This window comes from Falco punctatus (assembly GCF_963210335.1).
Source record: "Falco punctatus genome assembly, chromosome: 9".
In the NCBI taxonomy this organism is placed as follows: Eukaryota; Metazoa; Chordata; class Aves; order Falconiformes; family Falconidae; genus Falco; species Falco punctatus.
The window spans coordinates 48,329,712-48,353,164 of NC_137589.1; the positions used below are offsets into that span (position 1 = coordinate 48,329,712).

General features: G+C 42.8%; 1 protein-coding gene across 15 annotated transcripts in view; it reads right to left on the reverse strand.

The window, feature by feature from the left end:
• The window catches only part of EXD3 (exonuclease 3'-5' domain containing 3), a 291,634-nt gene that overhangs the window by 176,059 nt on the left and 92,122 nt on the right, over positions 1-23,453 (reverse strand). For 9 of the 15 annotated variants that reach the window (XM_080401002.1, XM_080400988.1, XM_080400998.1 and 6 more), the window contains 6 exons: positions 21,564-21,628; positions 17,251-17,421; positions 15,818-15,985; positions 6,242-6,295; positions 5,556-5,695; positions 4,660-4,760 (listed from right to left, as the gene is read on the reverse strand). In XM_080401002.1, the coding sequence (XP_080257128.1) occupies positions 4,660-4,760; positions 5,556-5,695; positions 6,242-6,295; positions 15,818-15,985; positions 17,251-17,421; positions 21,564-21,628 (699 nt within the window). The remainder of the gene's footprint in view (positions 1-4,659; positions 4,761-5,555; positions 5,696-6,241; positions 6,296-15,817; positions 15,986-17,250; positions 17,422-21,563; positions 21,629-23,453) is intronic. The other 6 variants (XM_080400989.1, XM_080400999.1, XM_080400997.1 and 3 more) reach the window with 4 other exon arrangements.

The following is a 23,453-nucleotide window of genomic DNA, read 5'->3' on the forward strand; positions in this document are numbered from 1 at the left end:
AATACAAATGACATAATACAATGAAAACACCTCTTTGGGCATGTGTTAACTCTTAAGCTGGCAGTTGCACCACAACAGTGCCTCATCTGAACTACATTTCACATTTGGGACTGACTCAGAAGCAAAAAATCTAGTCTGCTCTCAGCTGTTTGCAGAGTTAATGGTGATTAGCAACACAGAGGAAGTAAAATTGAAATCTATTTGACACACAGGGTACGAAACCTGCAATACACGCTTATTTCACTCATGTAACATCAGTAAGATGTGTCTACTGGGGACATGGTGCAATCTATTTTCAGGTGTGGTGCGTGGTTACCACTCCCAGGTGATATGCGATGCCTCCTGAGTTGGGATGTGGACCCAATCCTCCCTTTACATTGCCCTGAGAGCTTGACTTCCATTCACAATAAGCATCCTTCACCCTACCCTGGCAAAACAGAAGGTCCCAGACAAAGCATACTTTGTTTGGGGACAAAGTGAAGGAGCCTTTTTTTTTCTTAAATAAAATCAGAGTACCTGAAACATTAGAGGCTTTACCCTGGTATTGCTAAGGATCGCTGGGGAATCTGATGAGAAGCAAGCTGTGCATTAGCCTCTCATCGTATTATGAGATTAGTCCCTAAGTACAAATTAGTGGAGGGTAGGGCCAGACTCAAGAGAACCTCTTTTCTGTTGTAGCCTCAAAAATGCATTAGTGTCTCTCATAAAATGCTCTGTGCCAATATGGATCAATGGCCCTCGGAAAGGAAGGTGAAACAGCAGAAGCCCCAGACTACCCCCAAACTCCTGAGCTACCTGCTAGTTTTGCTGCCTGGAGGAGGAACAGAGAGCATAGTGCAAGGGTTTCGATCTACACATAAAGGAAAAAATACTCTGGTGTGGTCTTTAGGCACATGTCTAGATATGATGAATTCATGCTCAGAACCGCAAGGGTGGTGTCAACTTCCCCAATGAAAAGCTTGGAGCTGCTGGCCAGCTTGTCTGGGTCTAGAGCAGATCACATTCTACTGCCTGTACTTCAGTAGACAAAAAGTATAGCTGAGAAGGCAATGGCCCCAGAAAGGACTCTGACATGTTCAACCTCCTTCTCCTTCAGCACTTTTGAGTCTGTAGCCACTGCAATCTCAGGAATGGATGGTTCCTGTCTTCTGATGTCTAAGCTTAAGGGTTCTTCTCAGTCACACTGCTATGAGAGATGCGCTCCTATTTAACACGAGCTAAAAAACTCTGAAGGAAAATCACCATGGAAGCAGGGGAAAACGACCCCTGTAAAGCAAATGTAAAGGAAAGGAATAACCTTCTGCTCTGTTTTAAGGACAAAAAGGTAAAAACATTTGGAATTTCCTCCTTTCAAAGGCATTCCTGTAGAGTTGCAACAGCCGTTCCTGTCTCCCTAACAAAGCATCTTTTGAAAATGCCTAGTGTAGCCTCCCAGGAGTCCCTGGCGGAGCTCTCCCTGGTGACTGCCCTGCGATGTGCCCGCAGCTCCCAAGCCCCGATGCAGCCAGGGGACAGCGGGGACCTCCCGGAACCGCTGCCCAGCCCAGCGCGCTGACAGCCCGCGGCTGCCCTCTGCTGGCCAGCGCCGCCCGCCCGCTGCCGGTCTGTCTCGGTAAGAAGGAAGATTCACCCCAAACTGAGAATTCACGGTTAAACCAAAAGGATAACCTGGTGGCCAAATGAAGAGCAAGATTTCTCTTTGTTTATGTAAAAAAACTTTTTAAAGACGATGATAAAAACGTGTTCAAAGCATTCAAAACTTAAGGGGCTCCATTAATTTATGACACTGCTACAGGACAATGACAACTGTTCACTGTGCGTTCAATTACCATCTCTTTTCTGTCACCACCACCATTATCTGCTTTATTGTCATACAGGCACTAAGGTCCAATATACGAGGACCAAGCGGTATCATTTTGGCTTCATACCCAATGAATTTCCAATTAAAAACGCCACTGAACTCTCTGTGGCATACCGGCTGCACAAGACCATCAGAAAATAGACTCGACCCCTTCAAACCTAGGTAGGGGCTGTCCCCTCATCTCCGAGAACTGCTGCCTGAGATTTGCATATTTGTAAATCTAAGTCCATCTCACAGGGTCTTCAAAGAGTATTAAGTAATTAGCCTGCAAAAGCTACAAGATTGTTAAACCAGAGCATACTGACCCACGTGTGGGGAAAGACTATAAAACTCAGTTTCCTCAATCACACGCCATTTCTGCCTAACTTCTTTCTCCCCTAATAAAGCTAATTAAAGGGAATCCACAGACAGTTTATTGGGACACTTTTGGGACTCGATAGAAAGTCTTCCGCTTACCATGCACATGAACATTTTGTGTGTTAACAAGAATACTGGAACAGAGCTCAGAAAAATAAGAAGGGGACTAATCTAAGATGATGGCTTTTTTTTTTCCCTCCTGACGTTCCAGATTTTTTTTATATTGGGCCACCTCCTATCTGGCTCTGAAATTTAAGACTGGCAGTTCCAAGGAGCGTTTCAAATCTTAATGGCTGATCAACACCTAAGTTTTGCTTAGCAGTCAGTGCAATTTACTGTGAGCGGATAAGAGTGAGCTTGGGTAGTGAAATATGAAAGTAGATTTGGAACTGCAAGAACTGAGTCACATACAAGTTTGCCTTCTCATACCAAGAAACCCTGTCCTCCTCCAGCCTTTCTCACCAAAAGCCACTTCCCTCTTCTGCTGCTGCTCTCAGCGAGTAGGAGTCACGACTGAAGAGGAGACAAAGCAGCAGCAGACTGCGGCAGCAAGCAAGCTCACAATCAGGTTAGGTAACAAGAAGCGTGAGGTTTACAAGAGAAACGTGGAGGGTTTTAATCTGTACATTTTACCTGGCCTGCTTCCTTTCTGTATGCTCTTTCCTCACAGTCAGATTTACTTTCACTGAAGAACAGAGAAAGAACACCCAGAAATTCAGAGGAAGGGAGGGAAGAGATGTGGGAAGAAAAGGAAAGCCATGTTATTTCAGCTGCCACCATTTCCCAATTCAGTTCAAGCAGGATCAGCACCAAGGCAGAAATTCCTCTATAGGCATTCATCCCCTTCCAAAGCATTGCAAAGGGGACCAAGATGGCCACTGTTCAGCAGAGTGTGAAGTCCTGCTCTGAATCACATGTGATATTACGTAAAAAATAAATATCTGCTTTCATGTATGGGACTATGAAAGTCATCCAACACTGGTTTTAGCTGCCCCAAATCTGACACCTTGCCTAAACCAGTAGCCAACAATCCCTCTCACATCAACAGAGGTGGACAGCCCTCTCTAGCAAGTGACTTATCCTGCACTGTAGACACTGCGGTTTGCATGAGATAAATCACTCTCTGGAAGCACAGGCAGGAACAGGATCTGTATGTACCTCAAGGAACCTCCTCACTAGTGAATGTGTTGTGCAGGACCAGAAAGATTTGGCCATTATTATTGGCAGCTACAGTATCAGCAGGATACCATCACCAGGCTGAGACACATTCCACAGCGAGCACCTGAAATCAATAGCTACATGCTCCTCTCCTAGATTTTTTTTTTATTTATTCCTCAGGATTTTGCATGTGAACAGTTACATTATTTCACTTCTAAGTTAATATCATAGCCTTCCTGGATCTTTCATAAGGAAAGGGGAACAACTCAATTCTCTTTACAGATCATAAAAGACAATACAGCCTACTGAATGACCAACCTTGTAAAGGAGGAAAAAATAATGAAGACTAGTGAACTCCTGGGAAGGTTTTAGATTTTAAATAAATCACCCCCATACGTCTCAGCTTTCATGCCAATGTGCTAAGTTGAATTATATTTACTTATCCTCCAATGAGGGTTTGTAAGGATTATCTTATTAACTTTTGAACACCAGTCTGAAGATGTGAAGATTAATATGCAATATAGTGTTGCTGCCAGGTGTAATAAGCCCACAATTTGTGGTTAGAAAACACTTTTCAGTCCAAGAAAAGAGAATTGCGTATCTTGGGCTGATGATGGAAAGCTTTGCAGGGTGAGCTGTGCAGGATGGAAAGCTTATGGTGCACCTAAAGGTCTCTGACACAAGGTCCCAAAGAGAAGAAAAAACAACCAACAACCCCACTAACAACCAAAGCAAAACAAAGTAGATTTTGTTAGGTAACTGGTAGTGAAGCAGATCTATTCAGTGATGTAAAATGTGTTAGTTCTCTCAGAAGGCTGCAAGAGCCTTAAAATTCCCTACCACCAACCCTAGTTTATGCAAAGAATACAAAGGACTGTGAGGTTCTTGCTTCCCAAGAGTTATCTCTTCCCAGCTGACAGACCCATAACTCAAGAAAACAGATCCCCAGATGAATAATGACTTGCCTCTTATGCGAGTGGAATGGAGTCATAACTCAAAGCTGATCATCACGTGTTTATGCAGAGCCATACTGAGGTCAAGATTTATTTCATATCATGGTAGAAGCAGTCTATTAGTCACAAGCACTTCATTTTTCGACAGCACGAAGTGATAATTCCCATAACTTATCAGCTTTGTTTTTCAATATCATTAATTAAACCCTGAAACTTCCCACGATAAATTACAGCAGAGATTCCTTGCTGAACATGGAAGAAAACAAATTGACTTCACCTGTTCTTTTGTATCTCTGAGGTAACTCCACAATGTGTTGCACTATCACATACCTGGATCAACGTTAAATCGGTCTAGGAGCCTGAAGACCAGCTTGCTTAGCATTTTGCGGTTAAATTTATCTGGTTTGTACCTGGACAGGCCTTGATATTGCCTGTAAGCAAATAAACAAAATCAGAAAGAAACATCTGTGGAATCGCCTAAAGTACGTTTCGCAAATAATAGATATTTAACAGTAGGGTTTGCTAGGTGTTGGTAAGAACAGTGCCCTACCTTTCCCAAGTTACAGCAAAAAGCCAACAACACAACCACACAAATTTCCCAGTCAATGACTGAAGCAAGACCAGAGGTTTATTTTACAGAAAGAGAGAGCAAGCAACTCCCTCTTGTATTTTTTCTGATCTAAGACTGCAACTATTGCATCTACACTGTGAGTCTGACTCTACTGTTGGCTTTCTGACTGACAGGAGCTATTCTAGCGAGAGGCAATTTATAAACTAAAACACACATGACTATTTCGCGAGCGCATGAAGGTTAATTGTTTTTCTGCCACTTCATCACAGTATTATCTTCCTGCAAAACCTGTACAACCGATACTGAAACTCACCCTTGTCTGCAGCAAAGCAGAAGAGTCTGATTGCTACAGCCTCCTGGAGGAAGCTCTGATATTGCTATATTGCTAAGATCTACCGCACAGGTTTCATTTTGCACTCTTCTCTCCTGGCAGGAACCAAGCATCTGTCAATAGGAGTGATACCTCTGCCTTACAGGCTGAGACGTTTGAGAAGACTCTGGCACAGACACCAGAATTTCCCCTTTCTCAGCTGAAAAGTAAATATATTGGACTCCATTATACTGAGAAACGATCTTAGAAAGACAACCAGAGAACATACTGTCCTCTGACAGCAAGTTGGCCTCAGCTGTTTAGAAAGTCAACAAGCACTTCTACCTTGTGATGTCTCTGATATTAAAACCAGGTTCACACCACGTGTCCAGGATCTGCAAGAGCTTGCTCTGGAGCTCAGGATATTCTCCCACATAATCTTCCACCAAGTTAGTTTTATCTTGGAGCAATAGAGGCGTACACATCTAGGAAAAGAAATTATATTTAAAACACTGCCCTGTCTTTTGCTCACCTTGTTTTGCAGACTGAGTGCTGCAGCATGCAGAAGGCACAGAAGAGGTCCACAACACCGCAGACTGAAACCTGGCAGAGAGCTGTCCCGTTCCCTGCTGCTCAGACATGCCAAGCACATCACAAATCCCCTGCTTAATCAACCAGTTCTGTCTAAAAGACCGATGTGACATTTTCTACACAAATATTAGCATAGCTTCAAAATTGCAAAAGCACTGATGTCCATCAGAGTGATAACCATTTGTCAAGAACATAGCTAGAATTTTTTGTAACAGTGGCTGCAGCTAGGAAAAGAGTCCAGCAAGCTGTAATGCACTCTAACAAAATGCACCCTGTCACTTCCCTAGATGTAAAGGTACATCAGCAATGCAACAGTTACTTCTTGGGAACAAAGTAAAGCCTCAAGTGAAAGGCAGCACAACTTAGAGAGCCTTGATGGATCTCCTGCCTAACAAAAGGTGGATCTGATGACAGAGAAGCTTGCAGAGGAAATGACTCACCTTCTCCACATCTTGATCTGGCTGTAATTTTAGCTTAATGCTCAGTGTAGCTGCCTAGAAAATACAAAAAAAGTTGGGTATTTAGGAGAAGAACACCACAGTGGATAAATGGGCATTATTCCAAAGTGAAGTATATATACTATTACACATTTTTTTAATGTGTTAATTATTCCTGTTCAATTTTCAAGTACAAATCATATAAACATTTGGCCACGCACATTCTATTTAGAAATGTACACAAACACTCCTGGCAGAGTTGCATATTCCAAGCAGCAGCATACCCCGGAGCAAAAGTTAAAAATCAAGTTGTCTGGCAGAAAGAGAATGATACAGTAAAGTGCTTGGAGTAAATCAGCTAAGATGGATATTTTCTATCGATGTAATTGTTTAAAACACTTGATCCACGACACTTTTCTGAGTTAATTTTATCCATCTTGCTGCGCCTCTTAAATTCTGTAAAATGGCTGCATTTTGTGAAGAGGTCTTAGTTTTAGAATTTCTGCATAGCTCCACACCCCTGAAAGTGCTAAGGTTCACCACAATCGGAGAAATGGTAAGAACGGTGTTTTTACTTTTTGTGGTATGTACAAATCTTTGATAAGCCAAGACCTGCCACATTCATAAATTAACTCCAAATCAGTATCTTCTACAGATGAGGAAACTCCGCTATGGCGAACGGCAGTAACTCAGACTGCGAGAAGAACTGGTTCAGCCACTGTCTATCCTGTCCCAGCTTGGTGATTACAGAAATATATTAAGATCTAACTGTGCATTGCTTGGGAGGCGTATAAATTAATTAGGATTTTAAGCTGTTAATACTGTCTAATTTCTCTAGCGTGCGAGAATACTTGGATCTCAAATACAAAATAAGCGTATAATGGCTTGCTTTAATATAGCACATTGTTCCATTAAATAGAGTAATAAGAGCAAGGAGCCTTCTGGCACCTTTATGTGTTAGTACTGACATAATTATGAACTAGGTAACAAGGATGTTTTACACGAAGTGTCCTTCTAATTACTTTGCAAAGTTAGGCTGTATTTTCCGAAAGGGTTGTAAACAGCATTTCAAAACATGACATCTCTGACCCTACTGCAGCATGCATGTAATGCTAAGCAACGACAGGCCAGAGTACGTAATCAGCTGTGTTCACAAATGCCTATTTATTCAGATGAGGATAAAAACAGTGCATTAGGGCTTAGAGGAAAAGCTCTTACGCTGAACAGGTTTCTCTGCTCTCTGTGACTGATTTTGTTTTGAGAGAAAGATCAGAAAAATGACAGATTTGTTTGTCGAAGTAGTTACACTTTAGAACTATGTTATTTGTTAGAATATGTAAACAAACATAATACAGTAAAAAATGGGCACTCCGCCTAAGCAAATGCAAACATCATCATTACACTTCACCTGCATGAAACCTTTACAGAAAAATGTAACTAGAAAAATAACCTAAGTGGGGGCAGAGGCACACCTTGAAACATAATTTCTGTGATCTCTCCCAGCATTCAAATGACACCCGAACCTAACTCATCACTGGAAGCACATGTTCTGCAGACTCAGCCAAGCAACACAGGTTAAACTTAACAGTTTATCCAAGCACTTCTTGCAGCAGAAGCCATGGAGAACATTACCTTTGAGGAAACTCATGCGCGTATTTCATCCACTGCATTGAAGACTGAGTGCACAAAAGCAATGACCATCACACATCATGTAATTTTAATGGTACAGTCTTATTGTCCAGAGAAAACAGAGGTACCTAGATATCATTGGGGAAACTTTTTTTTTTTTTTTTTTTTCTTCCCCCACCCATTTGTTTTTATTTGGGTTGGGGTGGGGGGCAGGGAGGGGGGAGGGAGTGCATTTGTTTTTTTAACACAAACACTGGGACACTGACAGTCCGGGCTTCATCCCAGAAAGAGAAATTAACAGCAGAGCTTTAAATGACAAAAGCAGATGCTAACATTAATGCAGTGACTGTATGCTACAAACAAAATACTGAATATAAAGGCACATCATCATTTCTCAACCCAGCTAAATCTTCAACCAAACCTCTCTCCTACTCCAGACCTTCTAACTGTTCCACCTATTTAGAGGCTAATATTCTACTCTGCTCCACAAGCATCAAGTACCTGTTCTCTCAAATTATCAGATTAACTTCACAAAACTCAAGCTGAGTAATTATTCTCAACTCGCATACAAGTTAAAGATTGCTACCTCTGTTTTGGACCTGAAAAAGTTTTGGGTTTCCAAAGCTTTGGCAGCTGCTTTTATTTTCCTCCCAGCCATGTCAGTTTGCTGAATTAAAAAAAAAACCCACAACAAAATCTCCAAACAAAACCAAAAAACCTTCCAATTCTCAGAACCTTGTTTCAGCATTTGATCTCATCGGTACTTTTTATTAAACAAGTAATCCATTAGTTTTAACATGCAAGCACACAATGGTTTCCCTAATAGCTTTTTAATGTTCACACGCATGTTCACATTAACCTAATTGCAGAACTGTTATCTAAATGGCTTAGTTTTATCTCCATCTCTGTTAACTGTACCTATGGGTGACTTAATCAGATGAACATGCGCTGTGTCAGGTTAGTTCTCCTCTTTCACTGGATGTGTATTCTGCTCTGTATGAAAGGGTGTAGAGCAACAAATATCCATTTAGTCAAAGTGTGAGAGACACCGTCTTCCAAGCCCACCTGTGGCAGACCCAGCTCACACCACCTCTGCTGCAGGTCAAGGAACTTCAAGCAAATCTCACAAGCTGGTCATCAACGTCATTTTAACATCACCCAGTGAAAGCAGGTGACAGAGCAAAGAAATTGTGCTGCTGGCAGAAGCTTCCAGCAGCGGGGAACATGGGCAGCAGCAGGGCATCAGCTTCGTCCATGTGCCAGGCTGAACGGGGAAGGAGACGCATGACCTGGGCCCTAGGAACAAACACCAGCCTGGATTGCAGGGTGTAGTTACATGGGCTGGCGGCTGCGTAGTGAGGACAACCGAGATAAAATCTGTGTGTTTACAATAGGAATAATAAGAGAAAAGATATGAGTAACTGTAATAAAGATGAAAGTGTTTGGCAGCTGTGTCTGTGGTCTCAACTTCGAGCTATTTTAAGATTTTGTTTTGTTATTATCATGTTTTGAATTGTTTCACTCCACAAACAAGTTTTGTGTAAAATGACCCTATTTTTAACAGTCTGTTTATAGATGATAAAATCTCTAGAAAAGCAACACCTCATTTGCAGACTCATTTTGTAGTTAGAAAACAAACACTTTAATTAGGCAGACACTTTGCTGAATCTGAAATGGTGAGAATCCCCCTCCCCACCCAAGAAACTCACATTTCCCCATATGCAGTGTTGCACTCTCCAAGCTGTGCTGGAAGACCAGCCAGGGTAGCTGGAAGCTAGCAATCGTGTTAATCCGACTGCAGATCTCAGTTCAGATGATCAGGCTGGATCAGCATGGCAACAAAAATCCTAAGCGGTACATACCTCCCTGGCTTCACTGGCTGATCAATGAGAGCAAAAAACCTAGCTACGACGCAGGAGCGTGGAAATGCCGTGGTGAACGCCAAGATATTGCCAGCTTAGCAGGGTCTACCTACCCTCCATCAAACTGTCGAGAACATGTACAGTCTTGACTGGCGATGCAAGTAGCCTTTTCACAAAAATACATTTCATAGAGAGTTTCTAGCATGTAATCTAATAACAGCAAAGAATTAGCATTATTGCAACACATTAAAGTGTTAAATCTGTACTAAACCCCTCCTGCCCCAGATCATAACAGAAATACGGGAAAGGCTGGTCCCTTTCTTGCCTTGCATCCCTCAAGCACATATGGGGCAGGTACCCGATAAAGCCACTGCTCAGTACAGGAGAAAAGGTGATGACCCACTGCCTGATTCAAATCCCACCAAAGCTTGTGAGTCTTCTCATTGTCCCTGGGGAACTTTAGGTCATTCTTTGATTTAATTACAGTGAAAGCAAAAATCTTATTTGGACATTTTGTAGTAGTCTTATTTCCCAAGGGCAAACACCCAAAAATATAGCAAAGGAGGATTGGATGAGGATTGGGAAGAACTCAAAGCTGGGCAATACTACATTAAATTATATCTAAAATGCATGTAGGTGCATTGACCATAGGATGGCGGAAGTTACCCAAACCTGACGTGTTCAGGCCAAGCCATGATCACCACTCTTCTAACCATGCGATTGTGAAAACAAGAGTATGGGAAAATGGGGAGTGTTTTGAAGCGAACACACAAGCCCAGAGCACCCTGTACCGATACCTGATCCTCTCTACTTGTTTTAAATGCAACCGGCTCTGTCTCATCTAAAAATGACTATTCTTTCCATATGCAGTATGAAGTGCAGGAAGCCACATAAGATCTTATCTGCAAGGGCATGTGCACTTGGGTGGTGTCTACACTGACGATTTAGGCAATTTTCCCACGGTGGGGGTAGCATCAGAGGAACAACCTTTTTCTATAGCACTGCTTGGAGTGATGATGCAGGACCGACACAAACAGTTTCTGATGACTCCTACATTACTTAGCTCTGCTGCAAGCAAGTTGGGACAACACAACCTGTGTCTGACTTAGTGTAGCATTTCTGAACCAACGGTGAAGGAATTTCTGAAAACCTATAGAACAGACCAAACAACAGAATGAGATTTTGCAGAGGAGGATCCAATATCAACTCTTAAGAAAATCACAGTGATCAAAGCCTGGATACATAATAATGGTAGAAATAATTGAGTAAAAGGCACACCATGTATTAATCATTGGGAACATCTGTTTGTATTTTGGAATCACTCATTTCAAACCTGTGGCTAATCAACTTTACTCAAACTCTTAGAGTGCATCACTGCATATTATGTGACATCAGGTTAGCTGATGTATGTTGTACCTCCTGCTTACAGAGCATACAATATACACAGCTGTGTTCAGGAAGATCTTTAGAAATGAGAAAACATGAGATTTCCTGGGTCTGCTTTCAAGAAAGCATCCACATATAAGGAGTAAGACTGTCAAAATGAAGTAGTGACAGGCTACTCATATCTAAAGAATCTGAGGTAGAGGGAGAGGAGTTAAGGTCAAGGCTGGAATATCCATGTGTACAGGTGAAGGGAAGAGGGAACTGAAACAAACGCTTCCATGATTTGTCTTCCTCAGGTAACTCAAAGCAGCTTTATTTAACTGGTTTATGCCTCCTCACAAAGGAGTGATCCTCCAGAGCACTGCCCAGGTTTCCTGCGCACAGAAGTCACCCACCTTCACCAGATCCCCCAGATCCAGACTCTCTGTATGGCTAGATCTGCTGTACATTTGCACCTCTTCTCCAAGAGCCTGCCTGCTTGATGAGAGCCCAGAAATGCTGGTAGTAGGAGCAGAATACTATCATCTGAATTATTATTTCCCAGCAACACTCAAGGTCCTTCCCAACCACTTCACCAGACAGCCACAGAGGTGGCTGAAGAAGACACGGTGTTTGGGAGCAGGCAGCAGTGGTCCATGGCCCACAGGTTGGCAACCTCTGTTCTGGAGTGGCATGAATCTAGCAGGCAACATGCCATTAAAGTTATCCTTTAGCACTAGATCAAGTTAATAAGAAAAAGGTCTCAAGACTGACATCGTCCTCACATGAGAGTTTTCCTTGTTTCTCTTATCAATTAGTATTTTTAATTTAAAAGAAGCAAGGAAATGCAAATGCACACACTTTAAGGCATAGTAAGAGCTGAACAAGCCTTTGTAATTAACGTGGCGAATGGGAGAAAGAAGCAGTACCAGAGATATTTTCACTGTCCTGAGAACAGCTCAAAAAAGTCAGAGTGAAGAAATCCAAAATCTGAATGCCCATTAATGGGCTCAATCAATCTTAACACTGACCTGTATTGACAGATTTGCAAAAATACACCATGTGTACTCAAGCACCATGTATGAAGTAGGAGTACAAACAGTAACACCCTTGAATCAGTGTTCAAAACATCATTACACTGAAAATTGAAGGTCATGCTGCTCATTGAATGCACACATTTTTACACCTTAGCATATCTGTATACATTTAAGTTTTTAGTCAACCACCCTTTCTACCAAATTAGCAAATAAATTCTGTACTACTAATGTCAATTCAACTTTGAATTCTGTGTCTACAGAGCTTTTTCTCTGGGTACTCCAAGTTGTTTTAGGACAAATTTTAACAACTGAATTTTAACAGATAATCCACATTATCTTAATTGAAAGATCAAACATTAACTTAACATATAGAATCAACCTTCATTTATTTGTAGAAATTAATGGATGAAACTACAGCAGTAGAAAAATATATTTAGGTTTTGAAAACAGAGAACTCTGGATGGACAACAACCAAAAAAACTGTTTAAAAAGTAAATACTCCCTGTCCCACCGACAGCTTAGTCCAATATTCTTGTTTAAGAACCAAACCGATGAAGGGGAGAAAAATGCTGCTTGTCACTGATACGGAGAAGTTGGAGTGGGAGGTCTCTCAGGCCCAAGAATATTTCTGGTTGTCAGAGGCTAAAAAGATTATTTATTGTTTCCTTCCTAAACCCAGCTCCACTGCCACCTGTTCAGAATTTACTATAAAGCTGTTAAACAAGACAAGAACTTTGATGCTGACTGTGAAAACAAGTTTCACTGTATCTGACCCAAGCAACACTCACTACTGATCCAGAAGCAAAGGAATTTGATTTTTTTAAGCACAGCTATCTTTTTACCTTTATAAGCTGTTTAAAAAAATGTAAATAAAATAACTCAGTGGACAATAGAGGGCATTCATCCCACAGAAAGACAGCCGCCACCCTTAGACATGAAATATCGCAGCACATTAAGTCATGAGACCCCGCTAATCAAAGCTGACAGGGCCCTGAATGTGATTTCTGCTGAGACTTAGCGATATCATGGGGCACTGAAGCATGCACAGCCTGCCAGACTGCCCCTGTTCATGTGACAATGGCTTTTATTCCCGAAAGGGGCCTGCGAGTGACAAGAGTCCCCTTTGTCTTTAGGCTCCCGCATTCGCAGTGCAAGAGAGGTTCATTCAAGCAGCCCCAGACACTCTTTGAAAGGCTGAAGTGTAACATAAGATGACCATGAAACACTAGCTTGCCTTCTGCCTACCCCTCATTCTTCTCAAGCACAGCCTGGCCTATTCAGGGCCTCTCACAGACTCGCTCGCACTGCATTACCCCCGGTCTGCTGAATCCCGCCATTGTCCCGGCCCCACCGGCCGCCATCGCCCTTCCCACAGCGCTGCCCCCCGGCCACCCCGCCAGGCTCCAGCACGGCCCGGGGCAGCCCAGCTCCAGGCCGGCGCTGAGCCATGGCCCGTGGCCTTGGAGGGCTTCTGCGGAAGGGACAAAGTGGCCACATTTCACCTGAAATGACAACGTTAAACCCTTCTGCCTCTGCCTACCATGGGTGCCGTGAATAGCAGGCCCAGAAGTGGCAAGCGCAGCTCCAGGGCGCCCTGCGAGGCTCCGTGCCACCACACTCCGTCAGCAGCTGCCAGTGCACTTCACAAAAGAATGGAGAAAACGCCCAAATACCTCCAAAACCCACTTACACCTCCCTGCTTTTTCCTTTGACTCACCGCATCAGCTCGCCCTTCTGCATGACGGGAGCACCAGTGCCATTCACTGGCCATGCTCCCTCACAGGTGCCTTCTCACCACAGCTACTGCTTTTTATGCTAAATCAGAAGCAAATTAGCTCCACCTGCACCATCTTCCACTGAACACACCACACCTGTGCACAGCACACGGTGGGGTCCTGCCGCTGCCAGCCACAACCCGCCTCAGCTTTTGACCAGCTCTGCTAAAACAAGGTGCACTGGGAGGGCCCAATGGGCTTCAGAAATCTGAGATCTCGGGGATCTCATCTTCTGACTAGATCTTCTCCAAAAGCCCTGTGAGGGAAAGGAGCCTGAACCCATGGGGCAGAGCCGGGGACCCCCACGGTTCGTGCAACGCAGTAGGAAATGCATCAGAGCAGGCAAAGGGAACAGTGCACTCTAGAATGAATGCCTGGTGTCTGACTGTATATACAGCAAGAAAATAAGCAACCACAGCAAGGATTTATAAGGGTTTCAGCCCTTTAGGTGAGAGACAGAAAAGCCCAAAATCTCACACGTGAATCTGCGGTACTGAGCCATCTGAAAGACGGCGAGGAGCAGGACAGACACACCACAGCCCACCACAAGTGCTCAGAGCCCTAGTTCCAGGTTTTTGGTGTTAGTTGCTGTGATCTTAGGTATGATCAGTCCCCAAGGGCAGTAAAAGACTTCCTGTTATTCTTGAAGATAATTCTATTCATCCTTCTGGCAACAAAACAAAACTAGAAGAAAGTTATGGCTGAGGGTGAGCAACAGTTGAGGTTTCCTGTTCTTCACATGGGGAATGACTAGTAAATGAGCCTTTCTGTGGAAGAAAGAACAGAAAAACAATTCCAGAAAAAAAAATAATCAGAGCTTTCCAACACCAGATCTAGAAAGAACTGCATTTCTAATGAAAACAAAAAATAACTTTGGAGCCATGAACTTAAAACAACAAATCACACTTGAATATATTCAAATACTACGTTCCTGTTAGGATTTTCAAACATGTTCAAAACCCTATTGAGCAAAAGAGTAACTTTCAAGCAGCTACCTGTGAACTTCTAATCAGATATAAAATGTCTTTGTTTCAGTATTCAAAATGAACAAGAATGGAGTTCCACGATGTCACTTGGGAATTTGGCCTTACTGAAGAATGGGATTTTAAAAATGCTATTTGATTTTTTTCATTTGCTAAACAAGATCAAGCTGTTCTACACCATCAAAGTGAACCATCTTCCTCTGAGAAAAACAAACCTATGTCTTTTGCCTTTTAAAGAAGGATAAACAAAATAAAAAGCATTAACAGTATTGTAGTTTGCTCATGAGAACACTTGCAAGGCTACCAAGACATCATGGTGATGCCAGACATGCTGCAAGTACTCTAAACCACAGAGTAAAAGACTATCAAATTCTGGGTTTGGTGAACTCCTGCCAGTGTCAGCCACTCAGACTCAAATACACGAATAGTAACACATTTTGAACATAAGCCTCAATGGTAAAGAGGCTTTGAAACTCCTCAAACTGAGAACCCTTTGGTTAGGGTAATCACATGGGAACAGAGAGATTTTCCAACCCCTCCTCGCTGCAGGCAGATGGGAGATAGCACAGCAGGTCTATGACCAACTACTAAAATCCCTTCTTTTCTTGCCAAGGACAAGGAAAACAAAAAAGAACACAACCGTCCCCTTAAATTCTCCAAATTAAACCCTATTAACCTATTACTTTCAAAGGTCAAAAAAGGGGTGGAGGAAGGATTCGCTGGCATTCTGTACTCAGCCATTAGAAAAAATGAGGTTGAACACAGCTTACTCATGTACATGGGAAGACCATGCTAAGCTGTACCATTCACAGTGTGCAGCTGCTGGGATGAAACAGAATTCACATTGAAATGCATCCAAAACAGGACACAGATATTAAAGAGAACTAGAGAGCTGGGTAGGTAAATTTATTTGAAAGACATGACCCACCTCTTTGTAATCGCCCTTGTGATAAAGATGACTGACATGTCCAAGCAAATAGTTCCGGTCTGCTGTATGGAGCTGGTAAATGCTAATCAGAGGGTCAAGAAGATTAGCTGGGCACTGGGCTAGTATTCCAAGTACACGGGCCTGCAGCTTCTTCAGCTTGATGCCAGACTAATAAAAAACCAAAATAAAAAAAAAAAAATCAAACACAGATTTAGTAAAGATGGCTGCAATTCAATGGCAGTTGAAAATGCAGCTTGTTTAAACAGTGGAATAAGCCAATTCCTTGGGAAGGGATTCTCCAATTTCCCCATGGAGTCTGCAAACAGAAATCAGAACAATATGATGCACATTTTTTTAACAGCATCCAATTTAAAAACACTAAATGTTTGCGGGATAATTCTGGAAAAGGCATATGGCCTTGTGCAAATGTAAAATATGAAACTGGAAAAATGCCCTCTTTTACTAACAGAGCTATTTAGAAATTCTCCCCTCTAGTTCCCAGCAGAAAATTTTTGAATTCGGCAACTCCCCTCAAGGGAGTCTCACCTATCAGGCAAAAGTATTCAGTTTTCATTCCCAGGTTCACCCCTGCATACAAGAAGGGGAGGAAAAGCAAAAGCATCCTCAAAAGATACACAGATAGAAGTATTAATCCTTGTGTTCCTACATGATTGTTTGACACAGGAACTTCAGTGCCAGTAGCGCTTCACTGCACTTTGCAGATACTGTAATGGCAGAGCTCAATATCTAAAAAGAGCCATTTGGAAAAACGGGACATGAAACAGCACAACTATAGAAGTATCTCGCAGTTCAGAGGCAAAAGCATACAAAAAAGATAAAATCTCAGTAGGTCAGAATATATGAAGACATAAGGAATGGTAAATATTAGGATGTATAATCTGATGACCCAACGTTACAAAGCTAATCATTCAGCTGCTGAAAAGTCATACTGTTACCATTTTCTGCATTCCCGATGATAAAAGCTCCCCGCCATATGGCAGGAGTTAAGCAATCGTACAGTAACTGGCTTCTATTTGCAGAACTGGAAGAATATGCAGAGTAGATTACTGCAATTGGTTTTATCCTGACAGCAGGGATGCGAGTTCCAGTGGGAAAGCCTCCAGCCTGGCAAAGGCTGCTGCAAGATCAACGCTTGATCGAAAGTGGTTTGATCTGGAAAGATGGAAATCCCAGCTTGGAAAGGGAAACGGAGCTCTCACGTCACAGCTTCTAATATTATTTCATTTTCAGGCCAGCATACAACAGACAACAACACCTCAGTTCAAATTTCACACCTTGTCACACCATGGTTGTACGAGACTACAGAGAAGATGCTGGACTATAGAATACAGTGAAATTGGGAACACCTGAGGGACATCTAAATCAATTGCCCTCTCCTTTCTCCAGGCTCTCTTGCTCTTTCTTTTTCTAACCTGTTGAACAGCAGGATGCTCTTTTATCCAAAGCTGCAACTCAGTGGTGATGTAATACCCGAGGGAATGCCCTTTCCCCTTCCAATCACTGCTGCTCTCCAGCATGTCCAGGAGTCCTGCCAATGGGTCCTCCAGTCCTGCAAAGCCCCGCCTGATTTCTTCCTTGAGCTGCTGAGATACAAAACCACATTGTCATGTACAAAAAGATTAGTGAATCCTCCCTTCCCCCAGTTGAACACAAAGCTTTATTTTTTTTAATTTAATCTATTCAGAGAGGTAACTGTTGCTATTCAGCCACCATCCGCGCCTCCAGTGACTTTTCATGTCATTACAGATTCCTTCATGGCTCACTGCACCTCAAACCCAATGGGAAAAGCAGCAATTGTCCACACTAATTATCCCATAAAGACAGAGAAGTTGTTCTGTGGGGCAGACAAAGGGGCTTGGGATTTGGGGGAGGGGAAGAAAAGAAGTGAGCTGGAGCAAGGGGTCTTATTAGGAAAATGGCAATACGAAGGTAGATAACCGGGCTCAAAAACCTACTCAGCTTCTAACAGACCTACAGGTAATAAAGCATATAAACCCCTCCTCCTCATTCGTGTACCACACATTTTCACATGTGACTTTATAGCCACTTCAGCCACGATGGCATAATGCTCCTCACCAAAACAGGAATATTTGGGAACATCAAAATAGTTTGGATTTTACACACAAGATTAAAAAGCAAGAAATACCACAGTTCAAACTCTGTCAGATTGCCACGCTACAGATCTACACTCTTTTCCTCCATACCTACCTGAGCAGGGTATTTTCTGTTGACCGCCTGCTGCCACTGCACATCAAGGACTGCACACCTCCACAAGCCTAAAGGCCGTACGAAGGGGCTCAGAACATGGGAAAACTCCACGCCATAAATCTTAGGAATCCCAGGGTGATGTGTTTAGAAATGTGAAGGAACTGGACACTCACTTTGTGAATGTTAATAGGCTACTTACTACCCATCTGGTAGAAGTGATAAATTAGCAGTACTGAGCAATATCTTTATAATGTTTACATTAGAAGTAGTTTCCAAGGAGCTTGGAGGGTTGGCAGGGTGAAGAAGTGGCATCCTTCAGTACCCACACAGGACCTTTCACTGCATGGTACACGTACTGGCGTGCAGCAAGGCAAAAGCAGAGACAGAAAACAAGAAATCACTAAGAGCAGCTGCTCCCTTTCTTTTCTGGCTAAAAAAGCAAAATCCAAAAGATGCTCATTCCTGCCTGCAGCCAACACTTGTAATTTACTGTATATGATGGCCCCAGTTGTAGCTTCCAATGGAAACAACATAAAGTTTGAAGAACGACATGGAAAACAAAAGAAAATCTACAGAAAATTTGCCAATGAATTTGTTCTTTTTTATTCATCAACAAATTTACTGGAAGACAGTTATTTTCCATAGTGTCTTTCATGTCTGGAAAACCCACAAAACCTATCATTTACAACAGAAACTGTTTCTTTCTCACTAGATTATCAAATGCAGTATGAAAAAGCTGATGACTACCAAAGATGTGACTTTAGATAACAGATTTCTCCCTGTAAGTATTTTTCCCCGTGGTAAGAATTTGCAACATTAAACACAGGACTCCAACTCCACTGCAAGATTCAGCAGAAGGAAAAGGCAAGCTCTTATCCAACCACAAATATCCAACACAACAGCCAAAGGAAAACAAAGCAACTCACCAACTAAACTGCACTGTTTATAAATGGCCTCTCTTCTTTTTTTCTGCCCCTCCCGCCCTGCCGACAAAGCCCCACTTCAGCAAATTTAGACTGAACAAGAGCTTTCACCATTCTGCTCAGCTCCTCCTTGGGCTGGAGTCAGAGCCCGGGCTTTGGCAGAATGGGCTCCAGCAGACACTAGGTCCTGCGAGACCTTAAACCTGCTTTCACACCAGAGCTTCTCCAAACACTGACACAACTGCTAGGAGCACCAACTGTTGTTCTCTAGACTGAGTCTTGACTTCATAACAGTTAGACTTTGACGAGCAGGGGAAAAGCCGCCTTCAAAACTTCCTAGCAATCTGGAGACTTCAACTACAGGGTGTAGAGTTTGGGGGGGATAAAACAAGAAAAAAAAAAGGCATGAGACACCTAAATCAGAAAGGAAAGAGTGCTGTGCTACTTGGCTGTCTGTGCCAGAGAAGGATTCCTCTCAACATGTAATTGCCATTTCCATTTCAATTGATTCCCATGGCAGGGTATGCTCCTTGGGGGATTTCTACAGCCTGACAGATCATGGGAATAGGAAAATTTTGCTGATGCTCAAACTACGTACTCTTTCATTCAGTTTTGGTCCCTTATTTCTAGTTAAACAGCTCAGGGCTGTCTGCTGATGCTTCTTGGTTGTTCCAAAGCTGTCTTTCCTATGTAGGAAATGACCACGTCTTACACGGATGTTCCAGGACCGAAGTCACGCCCGGGACAGATACCCTCCTTCTGCTCACGGTCACTGATTTGGGACCAACGAGCTGATTTACACTAGTTAATATACAGTATTGACTTACATTGACACACAGCGAGAGGCAAAGCAGCACCCTGCCATTTAAATGTCAGTGGAGCAGATTGAGTCGTATTTAAGTCAGCTTCCCTCATTTATTTGAACTGGACCGTTGGATGGAAGCCGCAGCACCACACACCTCGCATTACACAGAGAGGGCAAGGAGCAGCTGACCCTGAAAAAGCGTCTACACTTGCTGTGGGTGTACTGTATGTCTGAAGGGTGGCGATGCCCTGAGCATGGATTAGCCCACCACAGTGACAGCGTGACGAGCACGTGTCGGAAACCATTGGGGATATTCATGCAGTGCTCCCCACCTTAAAGGCAGCTGCTGCTGTGCCACCACCTGGTCCCACCACAGCCCTCCTCATCTCTCTAGAAAGGCTTTCCTCGTGGTTCAGGAACACACCCTCCAGGTTCACAAACATGCTTCTGCCTGTCCCTGCAGCCACGTGGCGCTGCCCGAAGGGTGGGCCTGAGGGGCTGCAGCCTGTACGCTCTGCAAAACCACACCACTCAGTGGGATGACCATTCCAGAAACAAACTGAATAAGCAGAGCTGCAAGTGTGACTCACGGGGATCCTCAATCTTTTCCACCCTCAGCAGGAAAGCTGCAGTGCTCTCTGCCCAAGGACACGTCCATGGGCGGCTCTGTCTTTTTCAGACTATTTTTTTTTCACAATTCACACACATCCCAGGGTACACAGTACAGAGATTTTGATGATTACTCTTTTGTACTGTTGTTTTGTGGGATTAACTGCCCTCAAGACCTAACAAATAATATTTTTTTCCTCCAACTCTAACAAAACGTGATAGAAAGCTCAAGGCTTCAGAGTTGCTGAGCTCAAGTCTATGTCGGTGACTGACCATTTGGAAAGGCACCTCTCACACGGTGTTTCCAGTTGTTTCATTATTCTGGCTGGGAACCACAGACTATCAGCAATGGAAAGTCTTAAGTGCAGCAGACAAGGACAATGACTAAACACTCTAGCCACCTAGGATGGAGCACATACACCAAGGTACTCAGCCACGCCAGTCATCTCACACAGGACACATTCCACGTGGCTGTGTGGTAAACTGCAGGGTTTCAGGTCTTTTAGAAAAGCATCTGGGCTATGAACCTGCCTGAACAATGCAGAGTTAAACATGGGAAACTCACCACTAAGCTGATGCATCTAGTGTTTTTGTTAGTTTTCAAGCCCCCAAATTTAGACGAAGTATATTTTATTCCCTATGAGAAATCTCCATGTAGAGTCCATAGGGTGCTGTATAAAAATATAGCACTAATTTTAGACAGGCAGTGTAAATTGCATTCACCACTCTAAAAGGCAAAACCAAACCAAATCAGAAAAAAATAGTAAAAATACTTTTAATATGAAGGCTTTGATATCATTCCACTTGGCAAAGAGCACTTTTCTACTGACTCCAACCCTCATTTTTCAGCTACTAGAAATATTCTTCCCCCTCCCCCAAAGATCCTCCATTTAATGGACAAAAAAAGTGCTTAAAAGAAAACAAAAGCAACTTTGATTCCCCCCCCCCCCCAACTCAGTCCTGTAAACTTCAGCTCTTTTATACGAGCCCCTGAGCTGCTTCACATCACACAGAGCTACCTTTTCTTTCCACTTCTTGCTGCAAATACATAGGCTCTTCCCGTGCATGTTGGAACTGAAAGCAATCATGAAGAATTGCAGGTCTGACCTAAGCGTTCTGCGTCTGGACATGCTCTGCATGCAGTTATTAACTGCAGCGTGGAGGGGAGGCTCAGCCTTACCTTCTTCATCTCTTTCTTTGTCCAGAGAAGCTGAAGGGTTTTCAGCAATAGAAGTGGGTCCTGGCCTGGAGGAGGGGGAAAAGAGAGAGAGGGAAAGAGAGAAAAGAGGGGAGAAAAACAAAACAAAACAGATTTATTGGCTCTGTATAGGCAGCCTAGACACACTGGTGCATTGTTTCACTGCAGAGAAATCAGCTACCCCATGCCAGTGTGTTTGAAACCACCAACCTTCCAACTGTCAGTCAGGATTAAAGTGCTAAAATCCCTCACTCTGAAATCCTAACAAAATAACAGACATCATCCATGCATGGCTTTAACTAAACACCCACATGGGCTCAAATACTGAAAAGCTGTATTGGTGCATTTACAACTAAATCATGCTGCTGCTACACACCAAATACATCCTCACCAGTCCTGTCCCCCCCTCTTCCCCTTTTTAATATTAAAACAAAATGGTCCTAGAAGAGTAAGCATCTTGCACAGGTTGGAAAGGATTATCAACACACTAATGTTTAATGAAATGGCTCCAAAGTGTTAACGTCATCGCAACCTGTGGATGGAAGGCACGGGTGAGTGAATTTATGGGAAGATCAGCCTCTCTTTGCCTGGCAGGCGCAGGGCAGCCTTTGTGTGCTGGAGAGCCGAGCCTGCCTGTGCCGGGCCAGCCACGCGGGCATGGAAGCAGGCAGGGCTCTGACGCGATTCAGGCAAGATCACCTGAGGAAGAGGAAAGATGACATGCTGCTGCGGTTAGTGGCAAGGCTAAGAAAGAAGGGTGATCAAACATTTCAAAAGGAGGTTATTTGGGTTATTTCACTTTTCACCTAGTTATTTGAGAACTTGCAGTCAGTTGTTATTTTGTATCTGTTATCATTTATCATATCAGTATTATTCATCATCCCAGTATTTCTGAACCAAATGTTTAGGAATATTTCATTTTTAAAGCAGTAACATTTTTGTTATCTGATTCTGTATAATTTGCAATCATTTACTTATTAAACCATGACTCAGAATATTCTGAATGAAAATCTTCTACCGCATCAGCAGTTTAAACATGAAGAATGACTTTAAAAATCTGAATGAGTTCTCCAAAAACACTCCTCATATTTAGTGCACCCCCTCTTATGTTTTTATAAAGCCAAAAGAAAAATGTTGAACTGAAAGGGAAACATCCCCTCAATCACCTTCTGTGTTCTACAGTTCCTAAATAGCTCATTTCCAACGGCTAGATTTCTTGCTTAGTATCCCATCTCACTTCATATTTCAGGTCACAAAAAGCTACTTCAACTGTGAAAAGTTCTACCTCATCCAACTAAACTCCAAAATACTACATTTATGATATATTTTAAGTAGCAAGCTGATTACTGGTTGAGCCAAAAGAATGGTAGTATTCCCATTATCCACTAACCTCTGGGAAACACCAGCCAAATTAAACGCGCCGCATTTACAATTCCTAAGATAACATTTTCTCTCATCTCTGGTTGTTCTGAAATCTTGAACTCTCCAAACACTGGCTGTTCTCAGCTACCGCTTCTCCTTCGGAAAAAGAGAAGTCTCTTTTTATAACAAAACAGAAGAAAATCCAGATCCCTACTCCCCACAAAATTAGCAACTAACAGTCAAATTCAGCCCATGTGTGTGCGCGTGCATATATACACACTCTCCTCTTGGCTTGACTCCCAAAGAAATTTATACACACACAGAGGAAAAAAATTAGAATGTAACCCAGTGTGTAACCAAATACACTGTAAATCTGAACTGTAATTAATGCAGTGAACAAGACGGAATGATACAGGAAATGAGAGCAGTTAGGAAAGCAGTGTTTCACTCCAGATACAGCCAATAATTCAACTTGTTAAAAAGCTTTCTAAACCTCAATCAATAAACAAA